The following is a 15,836-nucleotide window of genomic DNA, read 5'->3' as shown; positions in this document are numbered from 1 at the left end:
GGTTGATGCGGCCTGGTGCTGTACGGAGGGGGGGTTGCTTTTCAGCAAATGGTTGCTTTGGGGAAGGGGCCGCAACTCAGGGACAGAGCATATCCAGGTCACAGGCTCAACCCCAGCATTTCCAAGTGGGGCTGCCTGAAACCCTGGAGAGAACCCTGGAGAGGTCAGTGGGGGAAATCTGGAGATAGCTGGACCAGTGGTCTGACTGGGAGGCTCCCCTTGATCCGCTTTGGAGCATCTCTTTCCCCTCTGGGCCAGCAAACCAGTTGCAGAGGAGAAGTCAGATGGGTAGATAGTCAGCGGACCAGATTCACTCTTAGGTTTTTAATCCAGGCCATTGCTGCAAATCACCAGCATTGCCCAGAACTTCTAAAAAGCACCTCTCCATGGGGTGGAAAGTCAGCATCTGGGCTGTTGGGGTTAGGAGACTTACAAATACCTGACTTTGGAGGTTAAGAACGAGAAATGGCACAGTAAGCCCTGTGTTTTATTGTGGGCCTCTTCCTGGAGCCAGGGACTAAAATCAACAGGAAAAGCCATCCTCTTTATCGCGTGGGTGAAACTGTACTTTTGCTTTAGAACCCCAGCTACCTGAGCTCTAGAATATGTTCATATCTCAAATTGTGAACATCTCTCCCTGCCCCCGATGATCTTTTTAATAGATAGATAGACTTTAACTTAATGTGTTTAATGAATGCTTATGATTCAGATTTAAAAGATTGTAAGTGAAGGTTTTAACATGTTTGTATTAAACTCAAGATTTCATTTTAAGCCTGGTTATGTTTTTTCAGAGACACAATAACTGATTTTTTTAAAACCCCCACACCCAATCTGTTTTGGATTTTTTTTCAAAAAACATTTTTTAACTATCAGAACAGATACACAGGCCCCATTCACACATAACAAAACGTAGCTTTAGATTGAGTAGCGAGTGTGGCTTGTTGGGGAGAAACCGGCTGCAGCCCCCGTTTTGGAGGCAACTGGAGTTCAAGGCATCCTGCTTATCCTGCGTTCACCAGGAAAGGAGCAGAGCGGGAGCCATTGGCCAGGGGGCAGCAGCACACGGCTTGCTCCCAGTAAACCATGGCAAGCCAAAAGCTCTGGCTCATGGCGTGGGAACACAACTGTGGACAGGCATCCCTGCAGGTAGGTGGGATAGTAGTATGGGGGGGGGTGGTTTCGACCAGAGGGTGCCATTTGCAGTCACTGAAAACACCTTGGGCCATCCCTGGAAACAGGGCAGAATCTCTTATTCCAGAGGTACTTTTCGCCCCTTTGTCCCACATCTCCAATAATACACAAATTTCTACTTATCATTTCTCCAGTTTAATATCTTGGTACATATATAACTCTCTTTCTCTGCATAATATATATATATATATATTTATATATATCTTTCTATTGGTTTCTTTCCAGCCACAAAATGTGTGCATTTTTTCAGCAGGTTTGAGGGTGTTTGTTTTTTATACTTATATAATATATTTATTTTTGTCTTTTACACCACTGATCCATTGAAACTTTGATCCACACAGAGACAGAATCACAGCAATAGGAAAGGCCTCTATCCCCATGGGAAGAGTGTGGGAAAGGAGACGCACTTTCCAGACAAGAATAAATAACAAAGATATAACAAGTTAGCACTTTAAATTGCCCTCCCCAGATTCCTTGAGTGGGGAAGAAGGAGCATCTGCCTGGGGAGAAGAGGTTGAGGGAGAGAAAAGGGGTGCATTACACAGGGGCTGCCTGGACACCCCTTTAGTCTTCTCCCTCCCCAACCCTGGCAATAGGTTGCAAACACAGCTCAAAGCGTCATGTCACAACACGTCTACGACACGCGACTTTGCAGCTACCAGACCATCACGCGTTGAGTGGCATTCCCTCTCCCCGCCCCAGTGTTTCGTTGTGTTTTTTTCAAAGGGGGGCAGGGGGCAGGCGACACAGCTTTAGAGGAAAAGGGAATCACAAAAATATAGTGGGGAGTTTCTCTCTTGAGTTTATGTACAAATAGGGAGTGGGAGGAATCAAGTTCTGGGTTTTGAACATTGAATAAAAAATGCCCCCTCAAATGTCCAATGGGTGCTCGTCTTTCAGCCACTGACCCAAGATGGCGAAAGCATCCCTTGGCTACAGCGGCAGTAGTATGGCTGTTCTCTGAGAAGGTCGGATCCATGAGTGGGGATGAGGGACTACGGCCAGGGAGGGAGTGGGGTTAACAAATCTGGGTTCGAGTTAGAAGTGAGGAGAAACCTACTAAACATCTGGACTCCCATGAGAAGTGGCGGCTCTCCTTCCTTGGAAGGCCACCTGTCAGGGACGATCTAGCTGAGATTCCTGCACTGCAGGGAATTGGACTAGAGGACCCTTGGCGCCTGCCCAGCTCTACCATGCTGTGATTTGACGCTCTCTCCCCATCGGTGGTGGCTGGCCCTCCAATCCACAGGGGCAGTGGATCAGAGCATAGGCCAGCATCCAGCTCAGACCAGAAGGGAGAGCACGGCTGGTCCTGCCCACTGCCTGGAAGCTCCCTGGCAACAAGTGGACCTCAAACCACAACAGTCATGGGAACACTGCAATTAGGGGTAGAGAGGGGTAGGTAGGTAAACTGGGTTTAAGGCTTGCCAAGTATACTGTTCCCAAGGGAAGGAAGGTGGGGGAGAGGCTGCCAATCGCTAAGGGGTCTGTGTGAAAGGGGGGGGGACCTGTAGCCGAGGTGGTGGTGGTTGGCAGCTGGGGAAGCTACCAAGAGGGACACTGGGTGGGTTGGAGGGGAGCGCATTGGCGCTAGGTTGGCTTATTCACAAACAGCAACACAAACACCTTTGTGGCCACAAACACAGACATGGCCCAGGAGGGGTCCCCTCCCTCGTGCTATGTACAGAGATCCCCGGAGACCCCTCTCCTCTCCCATGGACCCCGCTCTGGGGACGCCCCCGCCCCCCACCAGCATCGGGGCCAGGAGAAGAGAGCCGGGCAGAGTTTGCATATTCATGTTAGAAGAGACGTGGACTTGAGAAATCTCCAGCCTTGGGTTCAAGGAGGACTCCAGGGAATGCAGGCAGGGAGATGCGCCCTGCCAGGGGGTGTGCTGGGAAGCATTAATTGTGGGGTGGGGTGGGGTGGGCTCCTCTTCGTGGGGAAGAGGCAGCAAAGCATACGGAGAATTGGTTTGATGAAACAGGGAGCTGGGACAAATTGGGTTTGGGTGGGGGATTCATTGGCCATTTTTTTTATCGGAGGCTCCCTCTGCAGGAAAGTGGAGCTCTTGAAATTGATTTAGGGTGGGGTGGGAAAATATTTCAGAATCCAGCTTTGCAGACGATAGACTTGTGAGATGTATAGAATTATTTTCAAAAATGACTCCACAGTCTGAAGCATCACTGGACACACAAAGTCCTGCCCTTCATTTGGCCCCGATCCATTCTGGCAGGTATGGTGACCTTTCAGGCTGGCTTTCCAGCCAGAGACGTACCCAGGGGTCTGCCAGTTTGGCTCCTGCCCTGGGCGCTACATCGGAGCGGCCAGGAGCTCCCCCTCACCTGCGCCAGGGAGCCAGGCGCCCCTCTCTTGACAAGGGCTCCCTCGCTGGCTCCCCCCAGCCCCCCCCCCCGATTCTCCCTGGCCCAAGACGGACAAATGGCAGGGGCTTGTGCGTCCCTTGCGGCTCCTGCGGGGGAGGGTGGGGGGGCTGCAGGAGCGAGGAAGGGGAGAGAGGGGCGGGGGCGGGGGCGGGGGGGGGGTCCGGGGTCCCAGCGTGGAGGGGGGAGTCTCTCAGTCGGAGAAGAGGCTGGCGAAGCTCTGTCGGAGGCTGCGGATGCTCTCAGCTCGCACTTCGTCCTGACTAAGGCTCCCCCGCGGCACCGGCGCCTCTGCAAGGGGGAAGGTATTGGTCAGAGACTGGGATTTGCTAGGGGGCAGCGAGGGAGGGGTGGGGGGCAGGAAAGAGGGGAGGGGGGAAGGGGGAGGAGAGGCGGAGAGATGAGAAACACACTATTAATATCAGGCCAGGCAAGAGAAACCGGCGTCTTCAAGAAATGCAGGGTGGGGGCTGAGGGGCAGGGAGAGAGACAGAGCGGGGGGGGGGTTGCGTTTGGGAAGCACCCCCCTCCTTCCTGGGAGAGTGAAGGAAACAAGCACCGCGCGCTGAAGGAGGCACGTGGGGGGGGGAATGCAGTCCTCTGCGCCCCCCGCCCCTCCCGCCCCCTCGAAACTACAAGGGCCAAGGACGGCATGTCCAGCAGGGGGCAGCAGAGAGCAGGGAATGGCCTCGGGCTCCGCGAAACGGAGCAGTCCTTCCAGGGAGGTGAATTCTCAGGCGCATCCCTCTAATTCGGATGCAAGGTTTCTCCAGGTCAAGGTGTGTGTCTTTTTGCAGCTTTTCCAATTTCAAGTAGAACCTGTTGCCTTCAGAAACGTGAGAGGAAGCCCCCAGGCCCGCGGGCTTTGTTAAGAGATGCACTAGATGTGCAAGGAAACATTTTTGGCAGGAAGTCAGGCTGGAGGGGGTGGAGAGGTGGGGTGTCCCCTGAAACCCCAAGTGCTCAGCTCTCTGGGTTTGTCTGCTGCCCTGGTCCCAGCAGCCTCTTCACCCTCTTTTATCTTTTGTGATCCCTAGGGTCAAGTCACAGTCGGATTATGTGATGACACCACGGGCATACCCCCCAGGATTTATTGGGGCGGGGGCAGAACTGAGTTATCTGTGACACAATTGGTCAGTTAAGTATTTTTATTTATTTGCTTGATTTAGGGGGGACAGCTGCCCCCCCAGCTAGGCCCATGGATGGCACCACACAGCCAATCAAATTTAGCTATTGTCATTACAAAGCCAGGGCAGTCCTTCCCTCACTCTGAACAGGCAAACACTTTCACCTGAGTTCAGGTGGAGGGCTGGAGGCGTCCTTTTCACACGCAGCTCAAGTGTTCATGAAAAGCACCCACCTACCCTGGTTTTAACTTAACCTAATGCAAACACCACAGCTTAAAACTCCATCAGGCCTGAGCTACGCCCTTGGCTTTCTAAAGTTGATTTTCAGAAGCAAAATCTGAAATTCAACATGGACAATGTTAATTCTGAAATGTCACATTTTGAACAAATCATTATTTGAAAGCAGTGTTGCTCTTTAGCAGGGTGATTACATGAACAGGGGAACCTAGTAACTCAGTTCTGTTTCAGGGGTGCGATGGCTTTCCATCTGGAGCTTCCTTGCTCTCACTGATAGCAAAGGAAAGCTTGAAGAAATGCTGGACCCAGGAGCCCCGGAGGCTTGTGAGAGGGTAGCTGGGAAGGGCTTCCTGTGGGCAAGTGAGCTTTCATTCCCAGCCCCCCCCCCCGCCACTCCATTCTCTCTCATCTTTGTGCAATTCCCTCCCTCCACCCAGGAATTTCAGATTCATTGGTAAGAGGGCAAAAGCAGAAACTATTCTGCAGCTATATGCAAATGCACTTACTTTGCATAGCTCATTCTGCACGGCATTAAGGTGGCATCAAGGTGTACACAGCTCTGTTGAGGCCCCATAGCACCTGAGAAGCTGGCCCCCACTGTCCCCTCCCCAGCATCCTGCCAAGCCACCACACCCAGCTGCCCCCCAGCTAAGCCGGCAACACAGGCAAGGAGCCATGACTGCTTCCAGCTGCCCCTCCCGCCCTCCCCAAGGAGCCCCGGAGGCCACCGCTTACTTCAGCTGGGGCTGGGGGGGAGGCAGGTCCTGGCTGGGTTTCTGGGCCACTTGTGGTTTGCCTTGGCTTGGTGGAGGGCGGCCGCCTTGTTGCCCGGGGCCCCCGGGGCCCTGCCCCTGAGTGCTAGGCCTTGGCTGCTGGGTTGTGGGAGGTGCTGGGCGCTGCTGCTGTGCTCCTGCCCCCGGAGGGCGCTGCTGAGGTGGCCCCCCCTGGCTGCCCTGCCGTGGATGTTGCCGTGGTTGACCTCCAGCCGCTGGGGGACGCTGTTGTGGCGGCGGCTGCTGCTGTGGCCCTGGGGGCCCCCCAGAGGTTGCCTTGGGTGGGCCTGCTCCCCCAGGCCGCTGCTGCTGCTGCTGCTGAGGGGACCCTTGTTGCCACGGCTGCTGCCCGCCTCCGCTGGGGCTCGGACCCCTCTGAGGCTGGGGGGACTGTGGTGCGGACGGCGGGCCCTGCTGGCGAGGCTGCTGGGCCCCCGGGCCGGGCTGGCGTTGCCCCGCCGGGCGCTGCTGTGCCTGCGGCGGAGGGTGGTGGGTGGTGGGGCTGGGCAGGCGCTGGCCCCCTGGCTGAGGGGAGAGGCCCGAGAGCTGCTGGCCTTGCGGGGGAGGGCGCTGCTGAGAAGGAGGGCGCTGGGAGCCCGGAGGCGGGTGCTGCGGGCCTCCTGGCAGGAGAGAGAAGGAGAGAGAAGAAACCTGTTACGACTGAAATGGGTCCTCAGAAATCCCAACCCAGTGATTACGCACACACAGAAGGCTTCTGGTAAGGAGAGCCCACAACTTCCCAAGTGAAGCAGACTCCCTGGGGAGGTGGTGGGTTCGTGCAGGGGGTTGGATGAGACGACCCCCGGGGTCCCTCCAGCTCTACGATTCTAGGATTCTAAGCCTCTCCCCCCAGCTCCAGACGTATGAGCCCTTCTGCACCCTTGTGTGAGCCCCAGTTCCCTGGCCTTCTTGATGTTGGGTCCTTACCCTGTGGCGGGGGTCTCTGCTGGGCTGGAGGGCCTTGTCGCTGCCCAGCTGGAGCTGGCTGAGCCTGAGGACAGAACCAAAATGAAAGATTAATGGCAGGGAACGGTCAGAACCACACTCCCATCTTCTTCTCTCAGAGGCTGGACATTTCCATACCTTCTGGCCCAGCTGGTGCCATTCTCCATGTGTATTTCGCCAATCATCACCTGCCCAACAGAGGCAAGCTTCTCAAGCAGGGCTGGAGGAGCCTGATGGCCTCCCAGCATTGTGAAGATGACAGGTCCCACCACTGCCACTGTGGTCTTAGTCTTGTTCCTTCCCTAGCATGCCCATGGGGCTGCTCACGCCCAGCACCGTCTGGGGATGCCCACCTGACCAAGCACACCAAGAGAAGAGACATGGGCAGGTGGGTCCCATGGGACTTCTGCTCCATTGGATCTCCTGGGTAGGCCCCCATCAGCAAGTGGAGCAGAACAAAGAACATCCCATAATCAGGGAAAGAGCCAAGGGAGACACCTTTCCCCTCTCTCTTGTTTTTGTAAAATACGAAGAAGCTGCTCTTCTATGGAGTCAGAACAGCCTCTCCCCAGAATGGTGCCACAGCACTGCCCTTTGCCTGCCCAACGTTGTTGGGACTACACCTCCCAGTGCCCTTGAACCCTGGCCACGCTGACTGATGCTGGGCAACATCTGGAGAGCACCAAGTTGGGAAATACTGAGGTGGAGCAACCATCTACTTGTGGGTCAGAAAGTGTGGAGGAGAGTCAGAGAGGAAGACGTGGTTTTCCCCACTTCTCCTAATAGCAGAACTTAAGGCACTCCACTGAGCCTGAGGGGCCACATGGCTCAGCCAGGGAAGGGTTTACAGCAGGAATGGAGGAACCAGGTGCTCTCCAGTTGTGAAGACCACAACTGCCTCGTCCCCAACCATTGGGCATGAAGACTGGGGCCGAGAAGAGCTAGAGTCCATCAGCATCTGGTGGTCTCCACGCCAGCGCCCCCATCCTGCAGCCAAGCAGTGCTTCTCAGCTACTTGAGTCCCCCTCACTCAATAGGGTGACAAAGGTTGTGTACACACCTAACCTTTGAAAAGCACAGGACTTTTGTTTCTTCACATAGCACTTTTGAACACAGCAGTTTGCAGTTGTGCACTCCTGTGTGCGATAACGTTATCTAAAGCAACAGTGACTTCCATGTTGTCCAAGGTGGGCATATTTCCAACTAGTGTGCAACAGTGCGCTCTATTCCCCTCCTCTTGTTTAGTGTTTCCACACACCTTGTTTTTTAAAACAAAAACAAACAAACTCCCAGTCTTTTGAAAGAGTTGCTTGCCTGATGCACCGAGGAGGATATTTTTCAGTATACAGAGGCAGATAAGTTTACCACTTCCTGCTTTGCCTATTTCATTCATAGACAAGTTAAACATGGTGCAGGGAGCTGCGCAGCCCTCCAGCATCAGTAGTTCTGTCCCAGCTGGAGCTGCCCTGAGAAAGCGCTATCTCTGGGTCTCTGGGAAGCGCTTGAGAAGTGCATTCTTGGCGCAAAGCAAAATAGCGGGGGAATGGGGTGACGAAGGGATGATGTGTACAGCACCCCCAAAAGGCACCTGCATTGAGTGCCAAATGCACATGCTCATGCTGTGTGTGTGCAGACACCCAATGACTAGCTGAGAGGACTTGAAGAGGCAAACAGGTTTGCCAGTAGCAAGGAGCCACCGTGCATTGACAGAACCTCTGGAGGTAGCTATGAGCTCTGGATGCCAGGTGCTGGGGGTGCTGCTTCTGACTCCACTTGTAAGCTTCCCCGAGGCCTCTGGCTGTCCAAGGCTGGAATCAGGACACTGAGCCAGGTGGACTCTTGGTCAGATCCAGCAGGACAGTTTGTGAATGTCAGCTCTGACTGGCAACGCGTCTCTGGGGTCTCCATATCCTGAGCGCCACGTCATCTTGACCCAGCAACCTTTTGACTTGGGAAGATGTCAGGGGCCTTGCAGGCAGTGGCACATGCACTGGGCTGTTCCATGGAGCTACAACACAGAGACCCCAGGCCAGAGCCCCAAGGTAACCACAGCCATGAGTGAACACACACTTCCCCTGCTCTGCCATCTCTCTGCCTATGGTCCCTTCTCCTTTGCTTTTGAGGAAGTGATGAATAATCATTACATATATGGGCACACACAGTTGTGGTGATGAGGTGAAAGCTGCAATCCTATCCCCACTTCACCTAAAAGCAACTCTGCAGAAGTTCATGAAAGTTACTTCTGGTAAGAGATGCCTGGGGATTGTGCAGTGAAAGCCTCATCTCGGGGAGCGTAAAGGGGAAGAGAAAGGAGGGGCAATACCTGGGCATGTTGTCCTGAGGCCGAGCGCACAGGCGAGGGCACAGGTGTGCGAGGGATGGCCTGTGCCATGCGTGTCAGCACCAGCTCCACTATCAGGTGCTTGTCTTCATCCTGGTGGTCTCCAATTAACGGCATGGAGGATCCCACAACCTGAGATAAGAAGGAGAAAGAGCAGGTGGTGATCTCCTTTCCCAAATCAGGCTGAGTGGGGAAGCAGGAGGGTCTTCTGCAAAAGGTCAGGGGTGGGGAACCTGCATCCCTCCAGGCATTGCTGGACTACAACTCCCATCATTCCTCACCATGGGCCATGTTGAGTTGGAGCTGATGGGATCTGGAGTCCAATAGTACAGGCTCCCCACCCTTGTTTTAAATTAGTTATGTAAGATACACCCAGCACACAGACAATGGGGTTTCCTAAGGCTCAAAGCCAAACATGTAGATGGAGACAATCAGGAAATAAGAAATACAGCCAGGCTTAGCATGTCAAATACAGCCAGGCTTAGCATGGCACAGTAGCAAAGAGGCTGTGTTGAAAACAAAAGGTTCCCAGTTCAAATCACGCATCTGAGGGGGCCTTGCCACACACACACTATCCCTCCCTCCAAGTCTGGAGATCGTGATGATAAGCCACATTACAGGATATTTGAGGAAAGGATTACTGAGAAAATATGTATAAAAGCGCTAAGCAGTAGTATTAACAGAACCGCATGAGGCAACGGGTGGTGACTCAAAAATGCAGCCTGATCCAGGAAGCCAAGAAGTCGCTGGCTGGCCCGGCTGACTTTTAGCACTTTGTCGCCTTTAGAGGGCACAAGTGCCCCCCCCCACCCCGAAGGCACATGGGAAAGGCAGTGTGGGGCAGAGTGAGGGACACACCACCTCTTGTCGTTCTCAAGGATGGATGCGGCTGCAATGGCATCCAATGGACTGGGCAGCTGAATGGATTTTCTCAATGTGCAGCAGAGCTCTCCAAAGCAGGACAGCACATTAAGCACAGGTTTAACCACATGGGGTAAAAAACAAGACCTGCTACCTTCAATAGATTTAATCAGCAGATTAAACAGCTCAAGCTTTCATTTGTGTGGTCCCATTTTATTCAATGAATGCATTTTTAACATAAAACAAAATTTTGGGGGCAGGCAGCAAATTAAGGACATCTTAGTCTATGGCGTGTTATTTTGGTTCTTGTGTGTTTATGCAATAGCAAATGAAGAACAAAAAAGGTCTTTCATTCTAAGAATGAATGGTAGTTTCAAACTGTGAGTACTTAATATCTCCAAAACATGCATTTTAGGGGTTGCAATTTTATCCCAGGCAACATCTGTGGAGCTCAGGCCAGGCTGTGTGGAGCCACCCTCACAACAACCTTATGTGGTCTGGTAAAGGCAGGAATAGGCCTGAGGCCACAGCCGAGCTTCGCAGCTTCGCAGGGATTTGGAGCAGGGCCTTTCAGCCGGCAGAGCACAAGGCTCTTCATCTCAGGGTCATGGGTTTGAGCCCCATGTTGGCCAAACAAATCCGGCATTGCAGGGGGTTGGACTAGATGACCCTCAGGGTCCCTCCCAGCTCTACAATTCTACGATTCTATGGTCTGTGGCAGCCTATCCACAATGCCACCCTGGATCTCTGGTAAGGCCTACACACTAAAGGTCTGAAGTTCATTTGCGTTGGTTACAAATAACAGACAAAAGGTAGAATGCTCACTCAAAAGTTTTCAACTAATCAACAGGCTTCCTTTAAAAAGCAATTTGCAAGCTGATTCATATTTAGGGCAAGTGGGGGCGAGAACCATGCACAGGCAGGTGCAGGTGCCCATGTGCCCAGCGCCTCACCTCGATGATATGGTCCCGTCCATCCTTCCCATGCAGAGCCTCCACAGCACAGATGTCCAAACCACCAAAGATTTCTGAGCAAGTGTCCACCCACAGCTTGTACCTGTTGGTGAATCCGGGGGTCGGGGAGGGGAAGAGAGCAGCGGTGACTCTGAGCCCATGAGGGGGAGCAAGTGAGAGCCTCTGTCTCATTACCTTTAGCTCTGGCAATTTTTAGACAGGAAGCCCTCCTCTTTGCCAGACCCTGGATGTAATCCACTCCCCTTCAGTTCCCAGTCATTTTCGTTTTTAATATAATTTTATTTATGATTTTCATTTTGCAAAGAACAAATAAAGACAAAAATACAAATTATTATATATAGCATGTTTTGACTTCCCTCCCCCTCTTTCTGCGGTTCCCTATGGTTATAATACTTATGCTGCATTTCCAAATTGAACCAAATTCTTCTTTATCCCATATACAGTGGTAACTCGGGTTACAGACGCTTCAGGTTACAGACTCCGCTAACCCAGAAATATTACCTCGGGTTAAGAACTTTGCTTCAGGATGAGAACAGAAATCGTGTTTCGGCGGCGCAACAGCAGCAGCAGGAGGCCCCATTAGCTAAAGTGGTACTTCAGGTTAAGAACAGTTTCAGGTTAAGAACAGACCTCCAGAATGAATTAAGTTCTTAACCCGAGGTACCACTGTAATCAATATGTATTTTATACCACTGCACGTTTTTACATCAATCCTGCTCATGATTTAATCTGTTTACAATAATTTTGCAAATATTCAATAAATGATTTCCACTCTGTATTAAAAAGTTTACTGTCTTGGTTTCTCATTCTTCCAGTAAGTTTCCATCTTTGGGCAAAAATTGTTCCCAGTCATTTCCACCCATCTCCGATGCTTTGCCACTTACCTGTCTGACATGGCTATTTGCTCCAGCATAGCAGAGCCTGTGTTGGTTTTCCAGTTCCCCGAGACGGAGGTTCTCCTGCCGTGGGAGAGAAGGCGCTCTTAGCGTCAGGAAGGTTGCAGAGAAAGACTTGATAGCAGCAGGGAGGCAAAGGGACAAGGCAATGACTGTAGGGAGAAATGGTTTTGTTTCTCCACCCACAGGAATACGGAAGAATGCCCAGCAGCACCTCCACTGACTTGTGACATGCCACAGAGGGATCACTGTGGGCACCTGTCTGTCCTGGTTGATGGAGTGCATCACACCCTCTCTATACTCCGGCACTGAGAAGGCAAGCGGTGGGGGGGGGGGAGCGGGAATCACGGGGCAGCATCTCCAAGGGTGCAGAGAAGGGCAAGCAGCAGCCCCAGCCCCAAGCTCACATGTAGGCCTTGTAGTTGTTGCCAATCTTCTGGATGCGGACGTCATATTTGGCATCAATAAAGGGCTCTGAAGTGGCGTAGGTTTTGGTGAGGGCCACCACACTGGCAATGTCTTGGAAGTCATACTGGTTCTCCACCTTGACCTGTAAGCAAACACACAGAAGCTTCCCCTTGCCTCATTGCGCCCCACGCAAGCAAAGCCCACTCCCCAAACAGTGAGCGACTCCTGGGGTTCTGCCCTTTAAAAACCTGTCCTTGACTTGCACACACACAACAGCCACTTGCGGTCACTTTTCCACAAGCTTCATTCATCCAAAGAATTAGAGGAAATCAAAAGGTGGGCGTGGCCCATTCTCCCAAGCGCCAGAGGCAAATTTTGTTTTATTATTTTAAGTTGGAGGTGGTTTGAAAGAGGGATCACTAGGCCTGTCTTCATGCTCATCCCACTTTTGCCCTCAGGCCAACAGGATTTCATAGAATGGTAGAGTCGGAAGGGACCCCAAGGGTCATCTCATTCAACCCCTGCAATACAGCAATATTTTTTTAACTGCTTGACCAGAAGTGGCCATGGACAAAAGAGTGGCAATGGGTGTGCAGATGGACCCCATGTGAAGCAAAGCCTGAATCTCAAACGAGATTCAACTCTTTTTTAGACTGTTCATCCAGGCACTTCCAGGCTGTTGCTACAGTATTTCCAAGTGGGATTCAACTGAATTCCAGCAAATTTGGGTTACAGAAATGTAGCTGACTGAGCGCAACAAACTTGCTTCCCCAAAAGATCAGACTTTTTGCAATAAGGCAAATGGCTGAGAAACACACTGGAAAGTGTAGCAAAACAAATCAGAATGAAGGAAAACCTCCCTGCAAACAAATGCTGATTAAAAGATCAAGCACACATGCCCAGTGCATACAAGTGTTACAGTGCAACTGCAAATGGCTCATCAAATTGGTTAAGGTTCCTTTGGTTGCTCCCAGCATTCCTTGGATCGTACTAGTAATTCTAGAGCAAATACATGTTGTCCAATCTCCCTGCGAGCAAATCAGGACGAATAAGCAGGTCATCTAGGAGCAACCTCTGCTTCCAGCCTTTAAAAAGCAGAGTTCCCTGTGAGTTGCAGGGCAGTGATGTTGAAAGAGGCAGCAACTACAAAATGTTGCTAAGAGGACAGACTCATACTGGGAGGGGTTCAGGGAAAGAGAGTGGATTCCTGCTCAGCTGCACTCCCTTCTCCTACTGACCTGGGAAAGAGAGCCCTTGGGGACGCCAGAGGCAAACTAGGGAATTATACGAGGTGCCATCGTTTCAGGGGTGTCTGCTTCGGCCATGCAATGCTTTGGAGAGAAAGCACTTTTGGAAGGAAGTGCAAAGGAGGAGCTAAACAGCTCTCTTGTCTGGGTGATGGTGGCCTTTGCATTCCAAGCAAGGCTGGCCCAGTCTAGTCGGCAGTACAAAGAGCTGCCTGGAGCATCAAAATTCAAGAGGGAAGCAAGAGGGGAGAGAAGCTACTTCGTCAAGGTGGCCCACCAGACAGGAGTTCAGCTTGGGGTGTATTCTCTAACATGTTCTTGACACAGTAATAGCACATTTGTGGTGGATTTTTTTCACGCGTTCTGAAATGCTTCCACAACACTAACACATTATTGCTGTGTGCTGAATGAAAGCAGGACAAAAATAAACCAGAACATTTGTGGTATAAAAAGTTGTGTAGTTTCAGCAGGAAGTTACAGGTTGGGCACAGATTGGAAATGATGCAGAGTGACTGGACCCTCAACTTAGGCAGGCACAAACTGAAAGTGGATTCACATGTGATTGTCCTGATAGCATCCAAAGTGCAAGTGGCCCTAAGTGCGCAATACACATAACGCCTTGGAAAACGAAAGAAAACACAACTCTCCTTCCAGAATGGGGCAGCTGATAAATCAGCCCACTTGAGGCGTCCCGCCAAAGGGCACTGAGCTGGGCTGCATTCTCGCGCCTCTTGGGAGAGAAGTTATACCACTCACCTTGCCCATTCCGGAATGAGCATGTCCCATCTTCACCACCACTGGGTACTTGGAGGTTGTGAGCTGGAAAGACAAGTCAGAAAAGGGGTGGTGATCAGCACATTTAGCCACAGGACAGCAGTTTGCAGGGGTGAGTACTGCTCAATGATAAATGTGAATTCACAGGCTGACACGAAACAAGGGACTGCAAACGTTACAGAGAAGGTGGTGAAAATGTCATTCAAAGATTACAACAAAATGCAGTTTAGTAAGGATGCCTCACAAAAAACAGCAGAACCAAATGCACAAATGTAAGGTCCAGTCTATGCATCAGTACATGTTGTTTGATTTCTGAACATTGACAATTGGCAAGCTGACAGCGCAATCTGTTCAGAAGTTCAGTAGGTCTTACTCCCAGGTACGTGGGTATAGGATTTGGAGCCTGAATGTGTGAGCTACGGTAATTCCACTGGAAAATACAGAGTCAGGTGATACAAAACTTCTCCCAGGTTGGATTTTTTTACCCATATGAGTTATCACTTGATGTGGTGGTTGTCTAGTGATGAACACACATGCAAAAATCAGCTCCAAGTTAGGGACAACAACTTTAGGTAACAGTCTGCCCAAGGAAGATTTACAGCAGATGAGGGGAACCTTTTGGCCTCCAAAGGTTGCTGAACTACAGCTCCCATAATTCTTGCTTGCTGGGCTGATGGGAGTTGCAGTTCAGCAATATTCAGAGGACTAGAGGTTCCCCACACCAGATTTACAGCCTCTGTCTGTCTGTCTGTCTGTCTGTCTAGGAAGCCACTTTTGTTATTGCTGGCATCTGTCTGTCTCAGGAGACAGTGGAAGAGTGCACCATTGCAGGAAAAGTCAAGCCATTCTCCAATGGGAGACCGATACAGAAGAGACATGTTTTATTGCAGCTGGTGCAGATCTTGGTGGCTTTTGTTCCTGGCAATTGTAAGGATGCAAAGTATGGAATGGCAGTCCAGCAAAGAGAAATCTTGATGCCATGCTTCAGAAGTGGCTGCCTAAAGAGGTCCCCACCCCACTGCATTGCTGTTTTAGGAACAGCAGGGAACCTGTGGCCCCCCAGGTGTTGTGGGACAACCCCTATCAGTCCAAGCCAGAATGGCCAGTGGGCAGGGACAATGGGAGCTATAGCCTACCAACTTCTCTGGAGGTCCATGGGTCCTTCCCCACCCTTTGGGACACCCCCAAAGCTATTCCTGAATATGGTGTGGAGCTGCTTTAATAATCGCAGCACAACTTTAAGGCCTCACTCAGAGCGGTGTGTTCCAGTCCGGGGACCTTGTGGTTCAGGAAAGAGGCTGACAGAGAGGAAAGGAGTCATTGGAGAGAAAGGCTGGAGATGAGAGTAAGAGCTGTTCTCCATTGCAAAAGGAAGGAAGGAGGAAGATGACCAAGTAAAAGATCATAGAGGTCCTAAGGAATGCATACAAGAATGAGGGAGTTATCTGTACTTCTTGACGTCTTTCTTGTACTGGCTCTGGCGTAGGTGTTTACAGCACTCCATGCATTTGAAGTGGTGTGTGTGTGGGAGTCTCCCTATCTTATCAGGCCCTGAATATGCAAGCCTGGCTCCAAAGGGTGCCTAGGTTGGGCAAGACCTGGCCCTGTCTTGTACCCAAATAAGGGCAGACAGTGTATAAGAACATTGCGATGTAACGTGTCCCATCTTTTGCAAGTG

The 15,836-nt window shown here is 51.5% G+C and overlaps 1 protein-coding gene across 3 annotated transcripts in view; it reads right to left on the bottom strand.

Annotated features, from left to right (window-relative positions):
• Positions 1 to 1,310: 1,310 nt before the first annotated feature.
• The window catches only part of SYN1 (synapsin I), a 109,334-nt gene continuing 94,808 nt past the window's right edge, over positions 1,311 to 15,836 (bottom strand). For 2 of the 3 annotated variants that reach the window (XM_081895222.1, XM_081895224.1), the window contains exons 6-13: positions 14,141 to 14,203; positions 12,137 to 12,279; positions 11,718 to 11,792; positions 10,813 to 10,915; positions 8,981 to 9,130; positions 6,640 to 6,703; positions 5,675 to 6,332; positions 1,311 to 3,904 (exon numbers count right to left, since the gene is read on the bottom strand). In XM_081895222.1, the coding sequence (XP_081751348.1) occupies positions 3,769 to 3,904; positions 5,675 to 6,332; positions 6,640 to 6,703; positions 8,981 to 9,130; positions 10,813 to 10,915; positions 11,718 to 11,792; positions 12,137 to 12,279; positions 14,141 to 14,203 (1,392 nt within the window). In that variant the 3' untranslated portion in view covers positions 1,311 to 3,768. The remainder of the gene's footprint in view (positions 3,905 to 5,674; positions 6,333 to 6,639; positions 6,704 to 8,980; positions 9,131 to 10,812; positions 10,916 to 11,717; positions 11,793 to 12,136; positions 12,280 to 14,140; positions 14,204 to 15,836) is intronic. The other variant, XM_081895223.1, reaches the window with a different exon arrangement.

Source organism: Podarcis melisellensis, assembly GCF_964234715.1.
Source record: "Podarcis melisellensis genome assembly, chromosome: 17".
In the NCBI taxonomy this organism is placed as follows: Eukaryota; Metazoa; Chordata; class Lepidosauria; order Squamata; family Lacertidae; genus Podarcis; species Podarcis melisellensis.
Note: the sequence above shows the minus strand (reverse complement) of the source record. Positions and strands in the feature narration are given on the sequence as shown.